The sequence below is a fragment of the Daucus carota genome, chromosome 9 (genome assembly GCF_001625215.2).
Source record: "Daucus carota subsp. sativus chromosome 9, DH1 v3.0, whole genome shotgun sequence".
Lineage (NCBI taxonomy): Eukaryota > Viridiplantae > Streptophyta > Magnoliopsida > Apiales > Apiaceae > Daucus > Daucus carota.
The window spans coordinates 41,261,148-41,277,951 of record NC_030389.2 but is presented as its reverse complement, the minus strand read 5'-3'; the positions used below and the strand labels follow the sequence as shown (position 1 = coordinate 41,277,951).

Here is a 16,804-nt window from a genome sequence, read left to right as displayed (position 1 = left end):
GAGACTCTCGGAGATACTCTGGCGATTCAGAATGCCTCTATTCATTGCAGCTACATTAAGGGATCATTTGTTAAATCGAATCATAATATCTGAACTATTAATGTATGTGGTTGAATGAGAATCTTAATGGTAGATTAGTGATGTCATTTGATTGATATAAAATTTAAAATTTCTGAATGATAATATATTATTTTATCTTGTAATTAATAGTACACAAAAAAATTTCAAATTTCCGCATATTTATTATTTGACTTCTTTATATACATACTTAAGAGCTTAGATAATATAATTAAAATTATAATTTTAATAACTTTGAATATTAAATAATATTTTTTTGTTCACAAAAAAATAATAAATAGACAATAGTCAAATTTTCTAAATTAAATGTCATTTATTAAAAATAAGAAAATTAATATTTAATCATATATACATGCTTTGTTTTAAAAAATATATGAAGACCTGAATAATTCTAAATTTAATTAATATTAAATTTTGACGACTTTAAAGCAACTTTCAATTACAATTTTAGAAGTGATGAAAGAAAAAAATATTAAATAAAAATGAATATAATTATGTGTGTTGGTGTGTCTTCATGATATACATAGATTAAACAAAACAGATTGTCATCTAGACCAACCCATCTCCATTTTCACAAGTGAGTCGTCCATTAATTTTTTTTGATTTCATCCAGAAGATTAATAATGGTCCAGCACAACAGGTTTCTAAACAAACAATCTGAACAGCAGCTGAACCATACAATTCGGTATGGTTAAACTATTAACAAAAGAGGCCTAAGAATTAGCTCAAAATGAGACAGGACAGGCTGTAATTCAACATAAAGTCGCTTCTAGTATAAAAAACCAAGGGATGAGCACCAGGGCACTTCGGGGACGGAGGATTCGGAGAATTTTAGTTTTTTAATAAAAAAATTATAACTTTACAATATATAATATACTTTTTAATAAACAAACAAACTACTAACTCCTAATATACGAATAAATTATTATTATTTTATATTTTCAATATCAAATCATATTAAAATTAATCTATAATATAAATAAACGACAATTTAATATATATTATAGTACAATATATTTATAATCAATCAATAAAAATAAAGATCATTTTCTAATGTTTATTATATTAGAAAAGTTATCTATTATTAATAATATATTTAGTATAATATATATAAATATATTATTATTTATATATATTATACACAATCAGGGTCGGGGATCGGGGCGGGGAGACATCAATCTCCGGCCCCGCCCCGATCCCGAAAAATTCCCCGAATCCCCGACCCGAACAGGGCGGGGATCGGGGTCGAGCGGGGCGGGGCGAATGCCCATCCCTGCATGCAGTAGTTGTTAAATTTGAAGCTAATATGTAAATGCAATACAGTGCTGTACATTGTCTAAACACCTTTACATGTTGTCATTTTGCCAGAATATTCAGTTTTAGCTCTACCCATGCGCACTATATATATCCAAGCAGCACCAGTAGCCAATTCATCCTTTAAACCCTTACCATTTCTTGTTATTTCTTGCAAAGCCTTTGAAAATGAGTTCAAAATCTAGCCTTCCACTAGTTCTTTTTCTGTTTCTCAACCTTCTCTTTACAGGACTAGCTGTCAGTAGTTCTGGTTGCGACAGTCCTCCAAAACATTCATCAAAACATAAACATAAGCATCATGATCACAACTCAAACTCCCCTCCTATGTCAAATTCAAATCCTCCTAAGCTACCTCCCCGCTTTCCACTTCCTTCAAGTCCACAGTCCGCGCCTAACTCTCCAGAACTACCTCCAGTAAGTCCTCCGCTTGCATTCCCCAACTCACGAAAATCAGGCACATGCCCCAGAAATGCAATTAGATTTGGGGCATGCACTAAGGTTCTTGGTGGTCTACTAGGCGTCAGAGCTGGAACTGCACCAAAAAAGCCATGTTGTAGACTATTTGGAGGACTTGTGGAGGTAGAGTCAGCTGTTTGTCTATGCACTGCGATTAAAGCTAATGTTCTGGGATCTAATCTTAACATTCCTATATCACTCGGCTTGCTTCTTAACGTTTGTGACATTCAAACTCCGCCAGGCTTCCAGTGTTCCTAAAGGATTTGTCTACTGTTTCTTGTTTTCCAGAATTTCCTTTCATTATCTTCTGTTTTATGGCATTTTCTGCAAACAGCACCACAGTTTTTGAACTGTATCTTTGTCTGAATTTTCATTTTTTGAAATACTTGTGATGATTACATAAATATGTATTGAAATGATGATATACATATTATCTCTTGGAAAATTATTCAGCACACTGGTAAAGAATAATCCGTAATTAGATCTCCGCTGACTGTAGTTTAGCAGTGGAGATACATCTGTTGTGTCATATGGATGGCTGACTATTACTTTACTTATCAATTCGTCATACATATATCTGTAGTTCAGCAGTCAAGATATATTGTTCTATCACATTGAAATATTCTCACTCCTCATAGAAGGAGCCCCTTAATTTAGTGGTAGCAGACACTGATTGTGATAAAGTAAGGTGAGAGGTGATGCTGTCATCGGCGGATCTAGGATGGAACTTTTCGTCGGGAACCAAACAAATTTTCAGAAAATTTGTTATATTTTCTAATCTTCATGTCAAGAAGATATATAGGAGGACACATGTGTCTCGTGCTCCTTGCTAGATCCATCCCAGACAGTCTTAAATGTGAATCGAGTCTAATGTAAGTTCTGAAGGTGATTCATCTAGTGACACAAGGTAAAGATTTTATGTGATGTATTTCTATTGTTTGGTATATGTACAAATAATGCTAAAATACAACCTATTCTTCCTACGACAGATCACAGCCTAAGCACATGTAATTCATAATAAAGCACATACATTCCATTCGCAATAACTTTAAATCATGTTAATCATGTAAGATAAATCATTATATTTACATTATTTTCACAAATGAATAAATGATATCAAATGAAGTCATACCATATGCATATTTCTGTTTTTAACACATGCAGAAGTAGAGTTAGGTCCCCTGAAACATTACTAAAGAAAACACATATTGATGCCTTATCTTGAAGAGAGCGAAAATATTATGTCTAGACCCAAAAGATAAACTTCATATACTTTGAAACAAAATATTATATATACAATCAGCATATCACAATTTTATATGTAATTTTCAATAATCAACAATATGTTTCAAATTTTTTGTTGTTAATTCTAATAAATAAAAATATTATTTTAATACTTTTTACTATTTAGAATGGTAAAATATATGAAAAGATACGATAATTATATATTTTTAAATATATAATCTCGATAGAGAATGTAGTGTTGAGAGAATGTAGTGTTGATGTCTTTATTTTCTATTATTTAATATATTTAATAACTTGAAAGAATTTAATAAACAAATAATATTAAAAACAGAAAAATCATACCCCTTATATTAATACTATAAAGTAATTTGATGAATGGCTTCAATCCTATAAAGACTCGTATTCAACGACCACAATTTCTAATATTGTCATGGTTTATCATAGCACAAAAGATAAATTTAATTATATCCTAAAAAAGAGTGCTTGTGATCCACTTTTGACCTAAATATATGCTTTCGAGTTGAAGAAAATGTTAAAATATAATACGATTCATATAAATACTCCTTGTAACTCCCTCTTATTTTCAATAATTTTAATAACAACGTACAAATAACAAGTTGAATACATCAGATGAATTGTGATCATCCATATCCTAAAACATTTCACAGATTTGTAAAGATTACCAACAGTCCAAGATGTATCATGTAGGAATGAGATAATTATAGGAAGAAGGGTAAAGAATTATATAATTTATATTATATTTAAGAGCTAACTAGGAGATTCTCGCAATGCTCCGGCGATTCGGAATGCCTCTATTCATTGGCTCCCTTTCATTTATAACTAATTTGTTCGACCACTTTTCAAAAACAAACAGTTTTTTTTCGAGTTTTCAAAACCAACCAGTCTAATTCATTCGAAAAACGGCGACCCAAACCAAAACAAAATCCCAGTAAGGGGCGCCCTTTCAAAGGGCCACCCATAATGCCCATATGGGGCGCCCTCCCAAAGGGCGACCCTGACTTATTTTTAAAAAAAAAATTCAATAATCGGAAAATTCTTATATATTATTTATATTATTATATTTTATAATATTATATTATATAATGATTTAATATAAAAAATCATATAATGATATTGTTTTACACGGGCGACCCTAGCCTATTTTTTTTTTTAAATCATTAATTATCTATTCTTATACATTATTTGTGATATTATATTTTATATTATTATATTATGTAATGATATAATATAATATTATAGATTGTAATATTTAAATATTTAAGCTCATATTGGAGTATAATTTAAAAGGTAATTATATATATATATATATATATATATATATATATATATATATATTTAATTCAAGTTTTAGTAAGTATCTAATTAATAATGTTGTAATTACATAGCTAGTAATAAAATTGTGAATTTAATATATTTTCAATTTTTTAATTTTTCTAATTTTAATATATCTAATATTTCTAATTTTTAATATATCTAATTGAAAATTTAATATATTTTCTATTTTCTAATTTTTAATATATTTTTTGAATATTCGAATATTATATGTTTGTCTAATTTTTAATATATCTAATTCAAAATTTAATTCGAATATTATATCTAATTTTTTTTTAATATATTAATTTTAATATTATATTTATATATTAATTCGAATATTATATCTATATATTAATTCAAAAATGTTATATGTTTTTTCTTCGATTTATTTATATATGCTTATAATTTAATAATTCGAATATTATATTAATATATCTATATTATTTTCCAATTGTTTTTGGTAATTTTTTCACTTTAGATTTTAATATAGTAATATTAATTCCAAATATATTAATATTTCTATTTTACGTTTTAAATTATGCTTTTAATATATTAAATCGAATTATAATAATATTTTGAGTTTCGGTTTTCCTATATTACCACCTATATGACTATTTTCGAACATTAATTTATTAATTTTCAACCACAAAATGTTAAAATCATGAAGTTAGCCTAAATATAAATCCGAAAGAAATCCTAAAACGTACCTTTAATTTCAAACATAAATCTAAAAATTATTAAACTATTTCAAATTTCAAAATTTAATACCGAATATAAGACAAGAAATTAATTAAAATCAAAGCATTATACATACATATATATATACACTATTTTCGAGATAGAATCAAGAAAATACCTTAAAATTAATGTTAATCGGGATTTGAATGTGTTGATGAAGCTTGAAATGGCGACCTTCTCCTCCCCTTTCTTCTCTTTTCGGCTACCCTCTCTCTTTTCTTCTCTTCCTCCTACCGCCCGCCGCACTTCACTTTGTTTTTCTGCCCCTCTTGCTATTTCGGCTGCGGCTGTTTTAAACTATAGTAGGGCACACGTGGCCGCCCGTGACAGGGCCGGCCACGTCAGTTGAACTCCGCTTGGGACGCCATTTCAAACGGCGACCCTTACTAGAATTTTGTTTAGTTTGGGTCGCCCCTTGAAAGGGCGCCCAATTCTGTTATAATTTTTTGGTTTGGGTCGCCATTTTTCATATGAATTAGACTGGTTAGTTTTGAAAACTCCGAAAAAAAACTCGTTAGTTTTGAAAATTGGTTGAACAAACTGGTCAAAGGGAGCCTCTATTCATTGCAGCTACATTAAAGAATTAGCTCAAAATGAGACAGGACCTGCTGTAATTCAACATAAAGTCGCTTCTAGTCTAAAAAACCAACATGCAGTAGTCGTTAAATTTGAAGCTAATATGGAAATGCAATACAGTGCTGTACATTGTCTAAACACCTTTACATGTTGTCATTTTTCCAGAATATTCAGTTTTAGTTCTACCCATGCGCACTATATATATCCAAGCAGCATCAGTAGCCAATGTATCCTTAGACCCTTACCTCCCTTGTTATTTCTTGCAAAGCCTTTGAAAATGAGTTCAAAGTCTAGCCTTCCATTATTTCTTTTTCTGTTTTTCAACCTTCTCTTTTTGGGATTGGTAGCAAGTAGCTCTGACTGTGAGAGTCCTCCAAAACATTCATCAAAACATAAACATAAGCATCATGACCGCAACTCAAACTCACCTCCTATGTCAAATTCAAATCCTCCTAAGCTACCTCCCCGCTTTCCACTTCCTTCAAGTCCCAGGTCCGCGCCTGGCACTCCAGAACTACCTCCAGTAAGTCCTCCGCTTGCATTCCCCAACTCACGAAAATCAGGCACATGCCCCAGAAATGCAATCAGATTTGGGGCATGCACTAAGGTTCTTGGTGGTCTACTAGGCGTCAGAGCTGGAACTGCACCAAAGAAGCCATGTTGTAGACTATTTGGAGGACTTGTGGAGGTAGAGTCAGCTGTTTGTCTATGCACTGCGATTAAAGCTAATGTTCTGGGATCTAATCTTAACATTCCTATATCACTCGGCTTGCTTCTTAACGTTTGTGACATTCAAACTCCGCCAGGCTTCCAGTGTTCCTAAAGGATTTGTCTACTGTTTCTTGTTTTCCAGAATTCCCTTTCATTATCTTCTGTTTTGTGGCATTTTCTGCAAACAGCGCCACAGTTTTTGAACTGTAACTTTGGCTGAATTTTCATTTTTTGAAATACTTGTAATGATTGCATAAATATGTATTAAAATTATGGTAAATATATCATCTCTTGGAAAATTACCATGAACTATTATTTAATATGCATGATACACATACACTATTAAAGAATAATCTGTAATTGGATCTTCCCTGACTGTAATTTAGCAGTCGAGATATATCTGTTGTGTGCCGCGCTCCTCACTAGATCCGTCCCAGACAGTCTTCAATGTGAATCGAGTCTTATGGAAGTTCTGAAAGCGATTCTAGTGACACAATATTTCAAATGTTTCGTATATGTACAGATAATGCCAAAATACAACCTATTCTTCCTAGGACAGACAGACTAAGCATGGCCACCCTTATTTTCTAATGACATGTTATATGAGCAGGTAAGTCATAATAAGGCACATACATTCCATTCGCAATAACTTTAAATCATGTAAATCATGTAAGAAAAATCATTATATTCACAAAATGATATTAAAAGAAAATCATACCAGCTGCATCTTTCTGAATTTAACACATGCAGAAGTGGAGTAAGGTCCCCTGAAACATTACTAAAGAAAACACATATCGATGATCTTGAAGGGAGTGAAAATATTATGTCTCGACTCAAAAAATAAACTTCATATACTCTGAGATATATAATTGAAATAATATTATATATACAATCTACAACGCAGTATATCACAATTTTATATGTAATTTTCAATAATCAACAATATGTTACATTCCTGCAAGTCTGCACATAGCACACTAGAGTACAACATTCCGGCAAACCATGTTCATAATTACAGACAGAGGCAAGGTCTATTTATTTCCTTCAAAGTGCCTCTTGTTATTCACTAAATATATTGCATGAGAAAAAGCCATGTCGGGAATATTTCACACATATGGCAACATTTTCACACCATTAAGCTGGTACTGGTTCGGATACTTTACCAGATCCTGCAAGTGCCAAACTGTCATAGTAATCCACTAACACTTGCCAACCACCTGGACACATAAATCCATCAGGAGGATTTTCTCTGTTCTTCGCAAGAGTTCGCATCTGTAAACCGCAATCAACCATATAAGAATATAAACAATAAAATAGCAAAATAATACAGGCATGGACACACTATAAGCAATCTTCCAAACATCAACAGAAAACGTTGGTCACTATTCTTTGAAAATAGTAATACCTTGGTACCCGAGATAAAGAGGAAGTCCTGTGCCCTGGAAGGATCAAAGAATGCCATCTTACTCTGGGTTTTATCATATGCTGCAACCTGCAATCATCATGAATGATATATAAGTGGCATACTCTACACTGGAAAATATATAGCTATTTAGCAGATAAGATGTGCATACCTTGAAAGGAAGGATATTTAGCCGTTCCAGCCCGGGCGCCATGCTCAATACCTTCTTTCCATGGTCAGCATCATATAAATCTCTATCTTCCAAAGGATGGCCCATACCAGCAGGGTCACGACCAACAATGTAGAAGTTCGCACCGGCATTGATTCGTGCCTTTGCATGCCACTGCACCTCAGTTGGACCAGCATAATGCATGGGAGAAGGAAATATTGAAACCACAGTAGTCTCTGGATCAAGTACACCATCTTCAAGCACCTAAACGAGCATTACCAAACTGGATGAGTGCACAGGGTGCTTTAAAGTAATAGCTAAATCCTGCAAGATGCCCGGTACCTGGTTCTAACCTAAAATTAAATATTTACTCCATTTAACTGAAATTAATTACTAAAATTGTACTCGTAAGAATTTATTTGAAAAGCATAGGAGTGCATGATTTCAAAGGAAGGAGTTTCTTGGAGAAGGGTATAACATTAAGATGAAGAACAAATCTAAATGATTGACAAACCTTCTCATGTTGCTTCATTCGCCAGCTAAGTGGGACATCATCGGCTTTTGTGAAGCCTCCCAATGGATGAAGCAACAGGATTGGATTTTTGTACCCCATATCAAGAAGTCTGCGACGTGTGTCAGTCATGAGCAAAGCATGACCATTGTGCACAGGATTACATATTCTATACCGATATCCCATTGTTGTCTAAATGAAGTATTTTATTACTAGAATCTTAAATTAGTTCAAAAATCCAGCACATATTTGATTTTTAATTTTAGAGAAACGGGTCAAGGGAGGGTGGATGGAGGAGATTATAAAGAATGAATAATTGAGATTAAATTCGTGTTTTAAAGAGCCCGATTTAGAATTATGATTTGATATTTAACGTGATTTAATGTGATATGATGTGAGTTTAAAATATATATTTAAATAATTTTGATTTACTACTGACTTATGAGTTATTAAAAATGTAGGAATAAAATCACAAACGTTATAAATTACCCGTGTATAGCATGTATTATAAGCTAGTCAAGAATAATGAAGGATTTATTATTTTTCAAAGATTTTAAATAATTTATTCGGAAAAGTAATAAATTATTTAAGTATGATCTCGAGTAAGGAAGAAAAACTGGTCTCGAGGGAGAGGAGAATTGCGGTCACCGACTGAAAACATCGGTCATGGTTTACCTTTGCCATCTTCGTTATTGCCCAACTCTGTGAAGGATCATCATTCAAGTAAGTCGTGAAAACACCAACATTACCGGATGATATCGGGATCCAGACATGGAGAGAGACAAAGGAAAAGAGATGGAAAAAGAAAATAGAGACATGGAAGAAGTCGTTTTGCTGGTTATTTTAAGTTTGATTTTATGATTTGTTTTTAATTAATATTTTTAGTTGATTTTCTGATTAATTTTGTAATATTAGTATTGGTTTTTCAGGAACACTCATTTTTTGACTCTTGCAAACAACTTGTAATTTATTATGCAATTAAATGTAATTTTTAATATATTTTTTTTAAAATTATATTTATAATTGCATATATGGTTGCTAGCCGTTACAAATATAATTGTAAATATAACCTTCGTATTTTTATAATTTTGTTTAAAAAATTGTATGCTTACAACTTTTTTAAAAAATATTATATTTTTATAAACAAATGACCCCATCTCCCCTGTTTTTTACCGCTCCTAATGTGCACCGAAGGATAGCGACTGCGGGTTCCAATGAAAAAAAATATCATACCAAGACTGTTTGAAGGAATGTAGTATGTTAGGACTTTACCATCAAATAAATAACTAAAATGCATATGATCTTTCTAATTAGTACCACATATATGGAGTTATGTGTAACCTGGCGCTAGAGAGTTGGACATAGAAAAACTAGACACACAAATCTAAACAGGAGCTTCTAAATAGCGATGTACCGAGGTTTTCATAATATTTGTTTATTTTATTGGCAACGGAATTACACAAATAATGATGGTTGGCAAATGCCGCTTAAATATTGATCTGCCATTTTGTATAAATATATTATCCGATTATAATTTGGTTTACAAATTATTGTTCAATTTATTCGTTTAACACGTTTTCGATCTTACACCACATTATTACATAACATTTGGCACATTACTATATAAAAACTATTGTACTTTCGGTGTCTTTACACATTAATAATTGTAGAGTCGAAACGTGTTTAACCAAGTTCAAGGTTATAGTAACATTTTTCCTGCCTTTGAATTAATGTGTATATGATTAATAGCATAGCTTGACAATGAAACTGAATAATAATATCTGAAAAAGGGTTCTTACTCCTTGTTCGACTTATAAAAATAGATTAGAGTTTAATGAAATGGGTTACTTAATTCAGTCAATATATAGTCAATTTGACTGGTCAAAAGTCAAATGGACATGTAAAAAGGGACGGAGTGAGTACTTGTTTCCATCCGATTGGTTTTCACCTGAATGTTCTAATCGACCATAAATGTGATCCCATAATAACATTCAAAACTGAATCAAACCCATGAAAATCATACTATTCTATAACCTCGGTCACGGAGAACATCAAAACACACCAAAACAAAATAAATCAACACTCACAAGAAGGAGAGACTAACAAAACCCAAATAAATTGGGAACTTATTGAATGGAAAATAAGATTTCAAAACAAAAAAAATAGAAAAAAGAAATAGGTTTTCCCATCGGTGAAACCGATGTAAGCCCCCCTCAAAAATCTTTAATGGAGGCTAGGGTTTTGAGGGAGAGAGATGGGGCGCTTTTTTAGAGTGTCAGACCCAACACCTTTGAAACATACTCATTTCCTGCATTAGATTCTTTCAAGTTAAGATTCTTTCAAGTTATTAAATATATTAAATAATAAAAAATAATGATATCAACTCAACATTCTCTTTCGAGACTATATATTTAAAAATATTAATTATAGTATCTTTTCGTATATTTTACCATTCCAAATAGTAAAAAGAATTAAAACAATATTTTTATTTATTAGAATTAACAACAAAAAATTTGAAATATGTTTTTATCAATGATTCTACATATATTAATCTTATTTGTCCTCATTCAATCTTTACAAAATATAAGAGAGATACAAAATATTATGGACAGAACTAATTCAAATTAGGCTATAGTTTTCACACCATCCCAGCGGCTGGAATCACAACTAAATCAAATCTTAATATGTTTCTTTTATAGTAAATACTAGGAGGCGACGAAGCCAACCCTAACCCAAACTTAGCAGCCTCATCCAAGATTTATACATGTATTATCCTCATGAGCCCACAACCAAAGCCAACTTATTTTTTCAAAAATCGTGGAAGAAGAAGCGATGAGTTCAAGGAATTCCAGATCTGGGCAACAGGTATTTAAATTCCGTACAAATTTAAATACCTGTTGCCCAGATCTGGAATTCCTTGAACTCATCACTTCTTCTTCCACGATTTTTGAAGAAATAAGTTGGGTTACCAAGGATAATATATATAAAGATTAGTTGGGGGCTTATGAGGATAATATATATATATAAAGCAAGATCGGTTGTGGGCTCATGAGGATAGTATATATATAAAGCTTGGATGAGGCTAGTAAGCTTGGGTTAGGATTGGCTTGGGCCGCGTTCTAGTGTTTACTAAAAAAAACTATTAAGATTTGATTTATGTGTGAGTCCAGCCCTAGTGTATGTATACTCTAGCCTAATTTGAATTCATTCTGTCCGGAATATTTTGAATGAGGACAAATAAGGATAATATATATAGAACCATCGATAGAAAAATATTTCAAATTTTTTGTTGTTAATTCTAATAAATAAAAATATTATTTTAATACTTTTTACAATTTGAAATGGTAAAATATGAAATGATACTATAATTATATATTTTTAAATATGTAGTCTCAGAAGAGAATGTAAAGTTGATGTTATTATTTTCTATTATTTAATATATTTAATAACTTGAAAGAATCTAGTAAACAAATAATATTAAAAACAGAAAAATCATACCGCTGATATTAATATTATAAGTAATTTTATGAATGGCTTCAATTCAAAAAAGAGTCTTTTTTTTATACATATCTTTTGTAATATTAATATTTTTCATCTGAACCCGAACCTGACTTCTGCAACATCATCATCAGTGTTTTGATTTTCAATTGGAAGGTCAATCTCGGGCAAGTCAGCTTCAGCAACATTCGCATTTTGATTTTCACTTTCACTTTCCATTAATCTACAAAAAACACATAAATATACTTGATTAGTTTGATTAAAAATATTTCCAATTGAGATGTACGCTTCGAAGAGAGAAAATATTTGTATGTATACCTTTGATTCTTGAAGATTTGATGAGAATATGCGATTGAATTTGATTCGATTTGATCTTATCTGATTTTGTCGAGAGGAGATGAGTTTGTGAAAGAGGCGTTAGTATGAAAGAGGCGGAATGAGTACTGTTTACTACTAGGGTTTAAATCGACACTATCATGGATTGGGCCTAACTATAAGTGGGCTATAGTTTCGAATCGCATCATCGTAGGCTGTGAGTCTGTAATTAATATATATATATATATATAAGGTGAGGTTCAAATTAGAACCAATATTATAAATATTAGAACTTAGGACCAAACACATCCATTAGATGAATGTGAATTTAATGGTCATGATCTACCTAGCTATATATATATAAATTAAAACTACATGCTATTTAACATACTTTATCTTATATATAGATCATTATTACAAATCATAATAATCATTAACTATATACTTACTTACAATAATAATTAATTAATATATATGCATGCAAATCAATCTACAATAACATGTGATTCTCAATCAATTTTAATGATATAATATTACAAAACGCGAGTTTTGTTGCAATACATATAACATTACAAAATACGAGATTCTGCTCCAGTACATATCGAACTCAGATAATATTACAAAACACAAGATTCTGCTACAGTACATTTCTTGCTCATATAATATTATAAAACACGGGAATTCTGCTGCAGTACATATCTAACTCATATAATATATATTACAAAACAAGAGATTCCGCTGCAGTACATGAAATAATAATAAATAAATAAAATCCAAACATACACACTCTAACTCTTCGTATGTTGGAGTTATGTTGCAGTATATATAGATAATAGTGTTATAAAATCTTAATTGGTGTAGATATATAAATTAAAGATCAAATGTATTTTTTTGTTAGAATGATCAAATATGGTTAGTTTCATTAAAATTAAGAATGTGCATTAATTGAATACATGTATATTTAAATACGTACTAATTTAAAACACATTTGAGTTACCTTCATTTAATGACTATTAATGCGGTTCTAAGATTCTAAGTTTAAGCGGTTCTATATGGAACCTGACCCATATATATATATATAGAGAGAGAGAGAGAGAGTTGGGCTCAATGGAGACCAAAAACTTTGGAGTCTGTAGAGACTACAAGATCTACCGTTAAAATATTCTGGCAATTAATGGACATAATTAAATATATTTTGTCCTGCATTTCTAGTAATATAATATTAATAATTTACACTATTCTTGTCCTGCATTTCTAGTAATGTATTATTAATATTCTTGTCCTGCATTTCTAGTAATGTATTATTAATATTCTTATCCAGCATTTCTTGTTTTAGTTTTAATTCAAAACTATCTTTATAATTTACACTATTCTTGTCTAGCATTTCTAGTAATGTAATATTAATATTTTGTCTCGCATATTTGTGATATATCTAAGTGTTATTTTGTCTTGCAACGAATTCAATTCGTTGCAGAACAATGACAATGAGTTCAGTGCCAATCATAACAATATCCAACTACATCTTTGTTTTGTATGCGATTATTATTTTTATTTGTTAGGATTTCGGTGATTGAACAACAATATTATGGAATTATTATTTTATGTTATGCGGGATTTAGAAGTACTGCTTGTTGTTCACCGATTTAGAAGTGCATGACATGAGAGGGAGATAAAACGAATGTGCAGGACAAATAACATGAGCCCTTGGATGTGTAAGAAATGGATGACTGTGATTAAGTCTCTCCATCCTCCACAAAATTCAGTCTCCATAGAACTTTTCTAACTCTCTCCCTCTATATATATATATATATATATATATATATATATATATATATATATATTAAAATAAGCAGGTCGGGTTCGGGTATTCCAGATCAACCCGAAAATGACCCGATTATTTGGGGTAAATTTTAACCCAACCCGAAAGTCAAATTCCCCGGCCCTAATTCGTATTTTTTCGAGTCGGTTTCGGGTCGTGTCGGATTTTGCCACCCCTATCTCTCCTAACATTTTGTAAAGATTGAACGAGGCCAAACAAGGAAATAAAAGCATTGATAAAAACATATTTCAAATTTTTTGTTGTTAATTCTAATACATAAAAATATTATTTTAATACTTTTTACTATTTGGAATGGTAAAATATACAAAAAGATACGATAATTATATATTTCTAAATATATAATCTCGATAGAGAATGTAGTGTTGATGTTTTTATTTTCTATTATTTAATATATTTAATAACTTGAAAGAATCTAGTAAACAAATAATATTAAAAACAGAAAAATCATACCTCTTATATTAATACTATAAAGTAATTTGATGAATGACTTCAGTCCTGTAAAGACTCGTATTCAACTACCACGATTTCTAATATTGTCATGGTTTATCATGGCAGAAAAGATAAATTTATGTCGTAGAAAAGAGTGCTTGTGATCCACTTTTGACCTAAATATATGCTTTCGAGTTGAAGAAAGTGTTAAAATATAATACGATTCATATAAATACTCTTTGTAACTCCCTCTTCTTTTCAATAAATTTAATAACAACGTACAAATAACAAGTTGAATACATCAGATTTGTGAATTGTGATCATCCATATCCTAAAACATTTCACAGATTTGTAAAGATTACCAACAGTTCTTGTATCATGTAGGAATGAGATAATTATAGGAGGAAGGGTAAAAAATTATATAATTTATATTATATTTAAGAGCTAACTAGGAGATTCTCGCAGATGCTCCGGCGATTCGGAATGCCTCTATTCATTTCAGCCACATTAAGAATTAGCTCAAAATGAGACTGGATACGCTGTAATTCAACATAAAGTCGCTTCTAGTCTAAAAAACCAACATAAAGTCGCTTCTAGTCTAAAAAACCAACATGCAGTAGTTAAATTTGAAGCTAATATGTAAATGCAATACAATGCTGTACATTGTCTAAACACCTTTACATGTTGTATTTTGCCAGAATATTCAGTTTTAGCTCTACCCACGCACTATATATATCCAAGCAGCACCAGTAGCCAATTCATCCTTTAAACCCTTACCATTTCTTGTTATTTCTTGCAAAGCCTTTGAAAATGAGTTCAAAGTCTAGCCTTCCATTAGTACTTTTTCTGTTTCTCAACCTACTCTTTACAGGACTAGCTGTCAGTAGTTCTGATTGCGACAGTCCTCCAAAACATTCATCAAAACATAAACATAAGCATCATGATCGCAACTCAAACTCACCTCCTATGTCAAATTCAAATCCTCCTAAGCTACCTCCCCGCTTTCCACTTCCTTTAAGTCCCAGGTCCGCGCCTGGCACTCCAGAACTACCTCCAGTAAGTCCCCTGCTTGCATTCCCCAACTCACGAAAATCAGGCACATGCCCCAGAAATGCAATCAGATTTGGGGCATGCACTAAGGTTCTTGGTGGTCTACTAGGCGTCAGAGCTGGAACTGCACCAAAAAAGCCATGTTGCAGACTATTTGGAGGACTTGTGGAGGTAGAGTCAGCTGTTTGTCTATGCACTGCGATTAAAGCTAATGTTCTGGGATCTAATCTTAACATTCCTATATCACTCGGCTTGCTTCTTAACGTTTGTGACATTCAAACTCCGCCAGGCTTCCAGTGTCCCTAAAGGATTAGTCTACTGTTTCTTGTTTTCCAGAATTCTTTTTCATTATCTTCTGTTTTATGGCATTTTCTGCAAACAGCACCACAGTTTTTGAACTGTAACTTTGGCTGAATTTTCAATTATTGAAATACTTGTAATGATTGCATAAATATGTATTGAAATTATGCTAAATATATTCATCTCTTGGAAAATTACCATGAACTATTATTTAATATGCATGATACACATACACTATTAAAGAATAATCTGTTATTGGATCTTCCCTGACTGTAGTTTAGCAGTCGAGATATATCTGTTGTGTGCCGCGCTCCTCACTAGATCCGTCCCAGACAGTCTTCAATGTGAATCGAGTCTTGTGGAAGTTCTGAAAGCGATTCTAGTGGCACAAGGTAAAGATTTCAAGTAATGTATTTCAAAGATTTCAAATGTACAGATAATGCCAAAATACAACCTATTCTTCCTAGGACAGACAGACTAAGCATGGCCACCCTTATTTTCTAATGACATGTTATATGAGCAGGTAAGTCATAATAAGGCACATACATTCCATTCACAATAACTTTAAATCCCTTCAATGCCCGGTTCTAACCCCCCTTCTGCATCTCCAGCCACTCCACAGCGAGCTCCCCGGGGCCTCGCGTGAGTCCTCCCGTTACATTACCAAATTTCAAAAAATCAGGCGCATGTCCAAGAAATGCAAACGCTCCGAAAAAGCCGTGTTGCAGACTATTTGGAGGACTTGTGGAAGCAGAATCAGCTGTTTGTCTATGCACAGCTATCAAAGCCAATGTTCTGGGATTTAATCCTAACATTCCTGTATCATTCGGCTTGGTT

The 16,804-nt window shown here is 31.9% G+C and overlaps 1 protein-coding gene across 1 annotated transcript; it reads right to left on the bottom strand.

Moving 5' to 3' along the window:
• Positions 1-7,359: 7,359 nt before the first annotated feature.
• On the bottom strand, positions 7,360-8,691 carry LOC135149765 (ATP sulfurylase 1, chloroplastic). The gene is made up of 4 exons (XM_064085608.1): positions 8,539-8,691; positions 8,028-8,288; positions 7,859-7,945; positions 7,360-7,725 (listed from the first exon to the last, which is right to left on the bottom strand). The coding sequence occupies exons 1-4, from the start codon at positions 8,665-8,667 to the stop codon at positions 7,588-7,590; spliced, it is 615 nt and encodes a 204-aa protein (XP_063941678.1). The 5' UTR covers positions 8,668-8,691; the 3' UTR covers positions 7,360-7,587.
• Between the last annotated feature and the right edge of the window lie 8,113 nt (positions 8,692-16,804).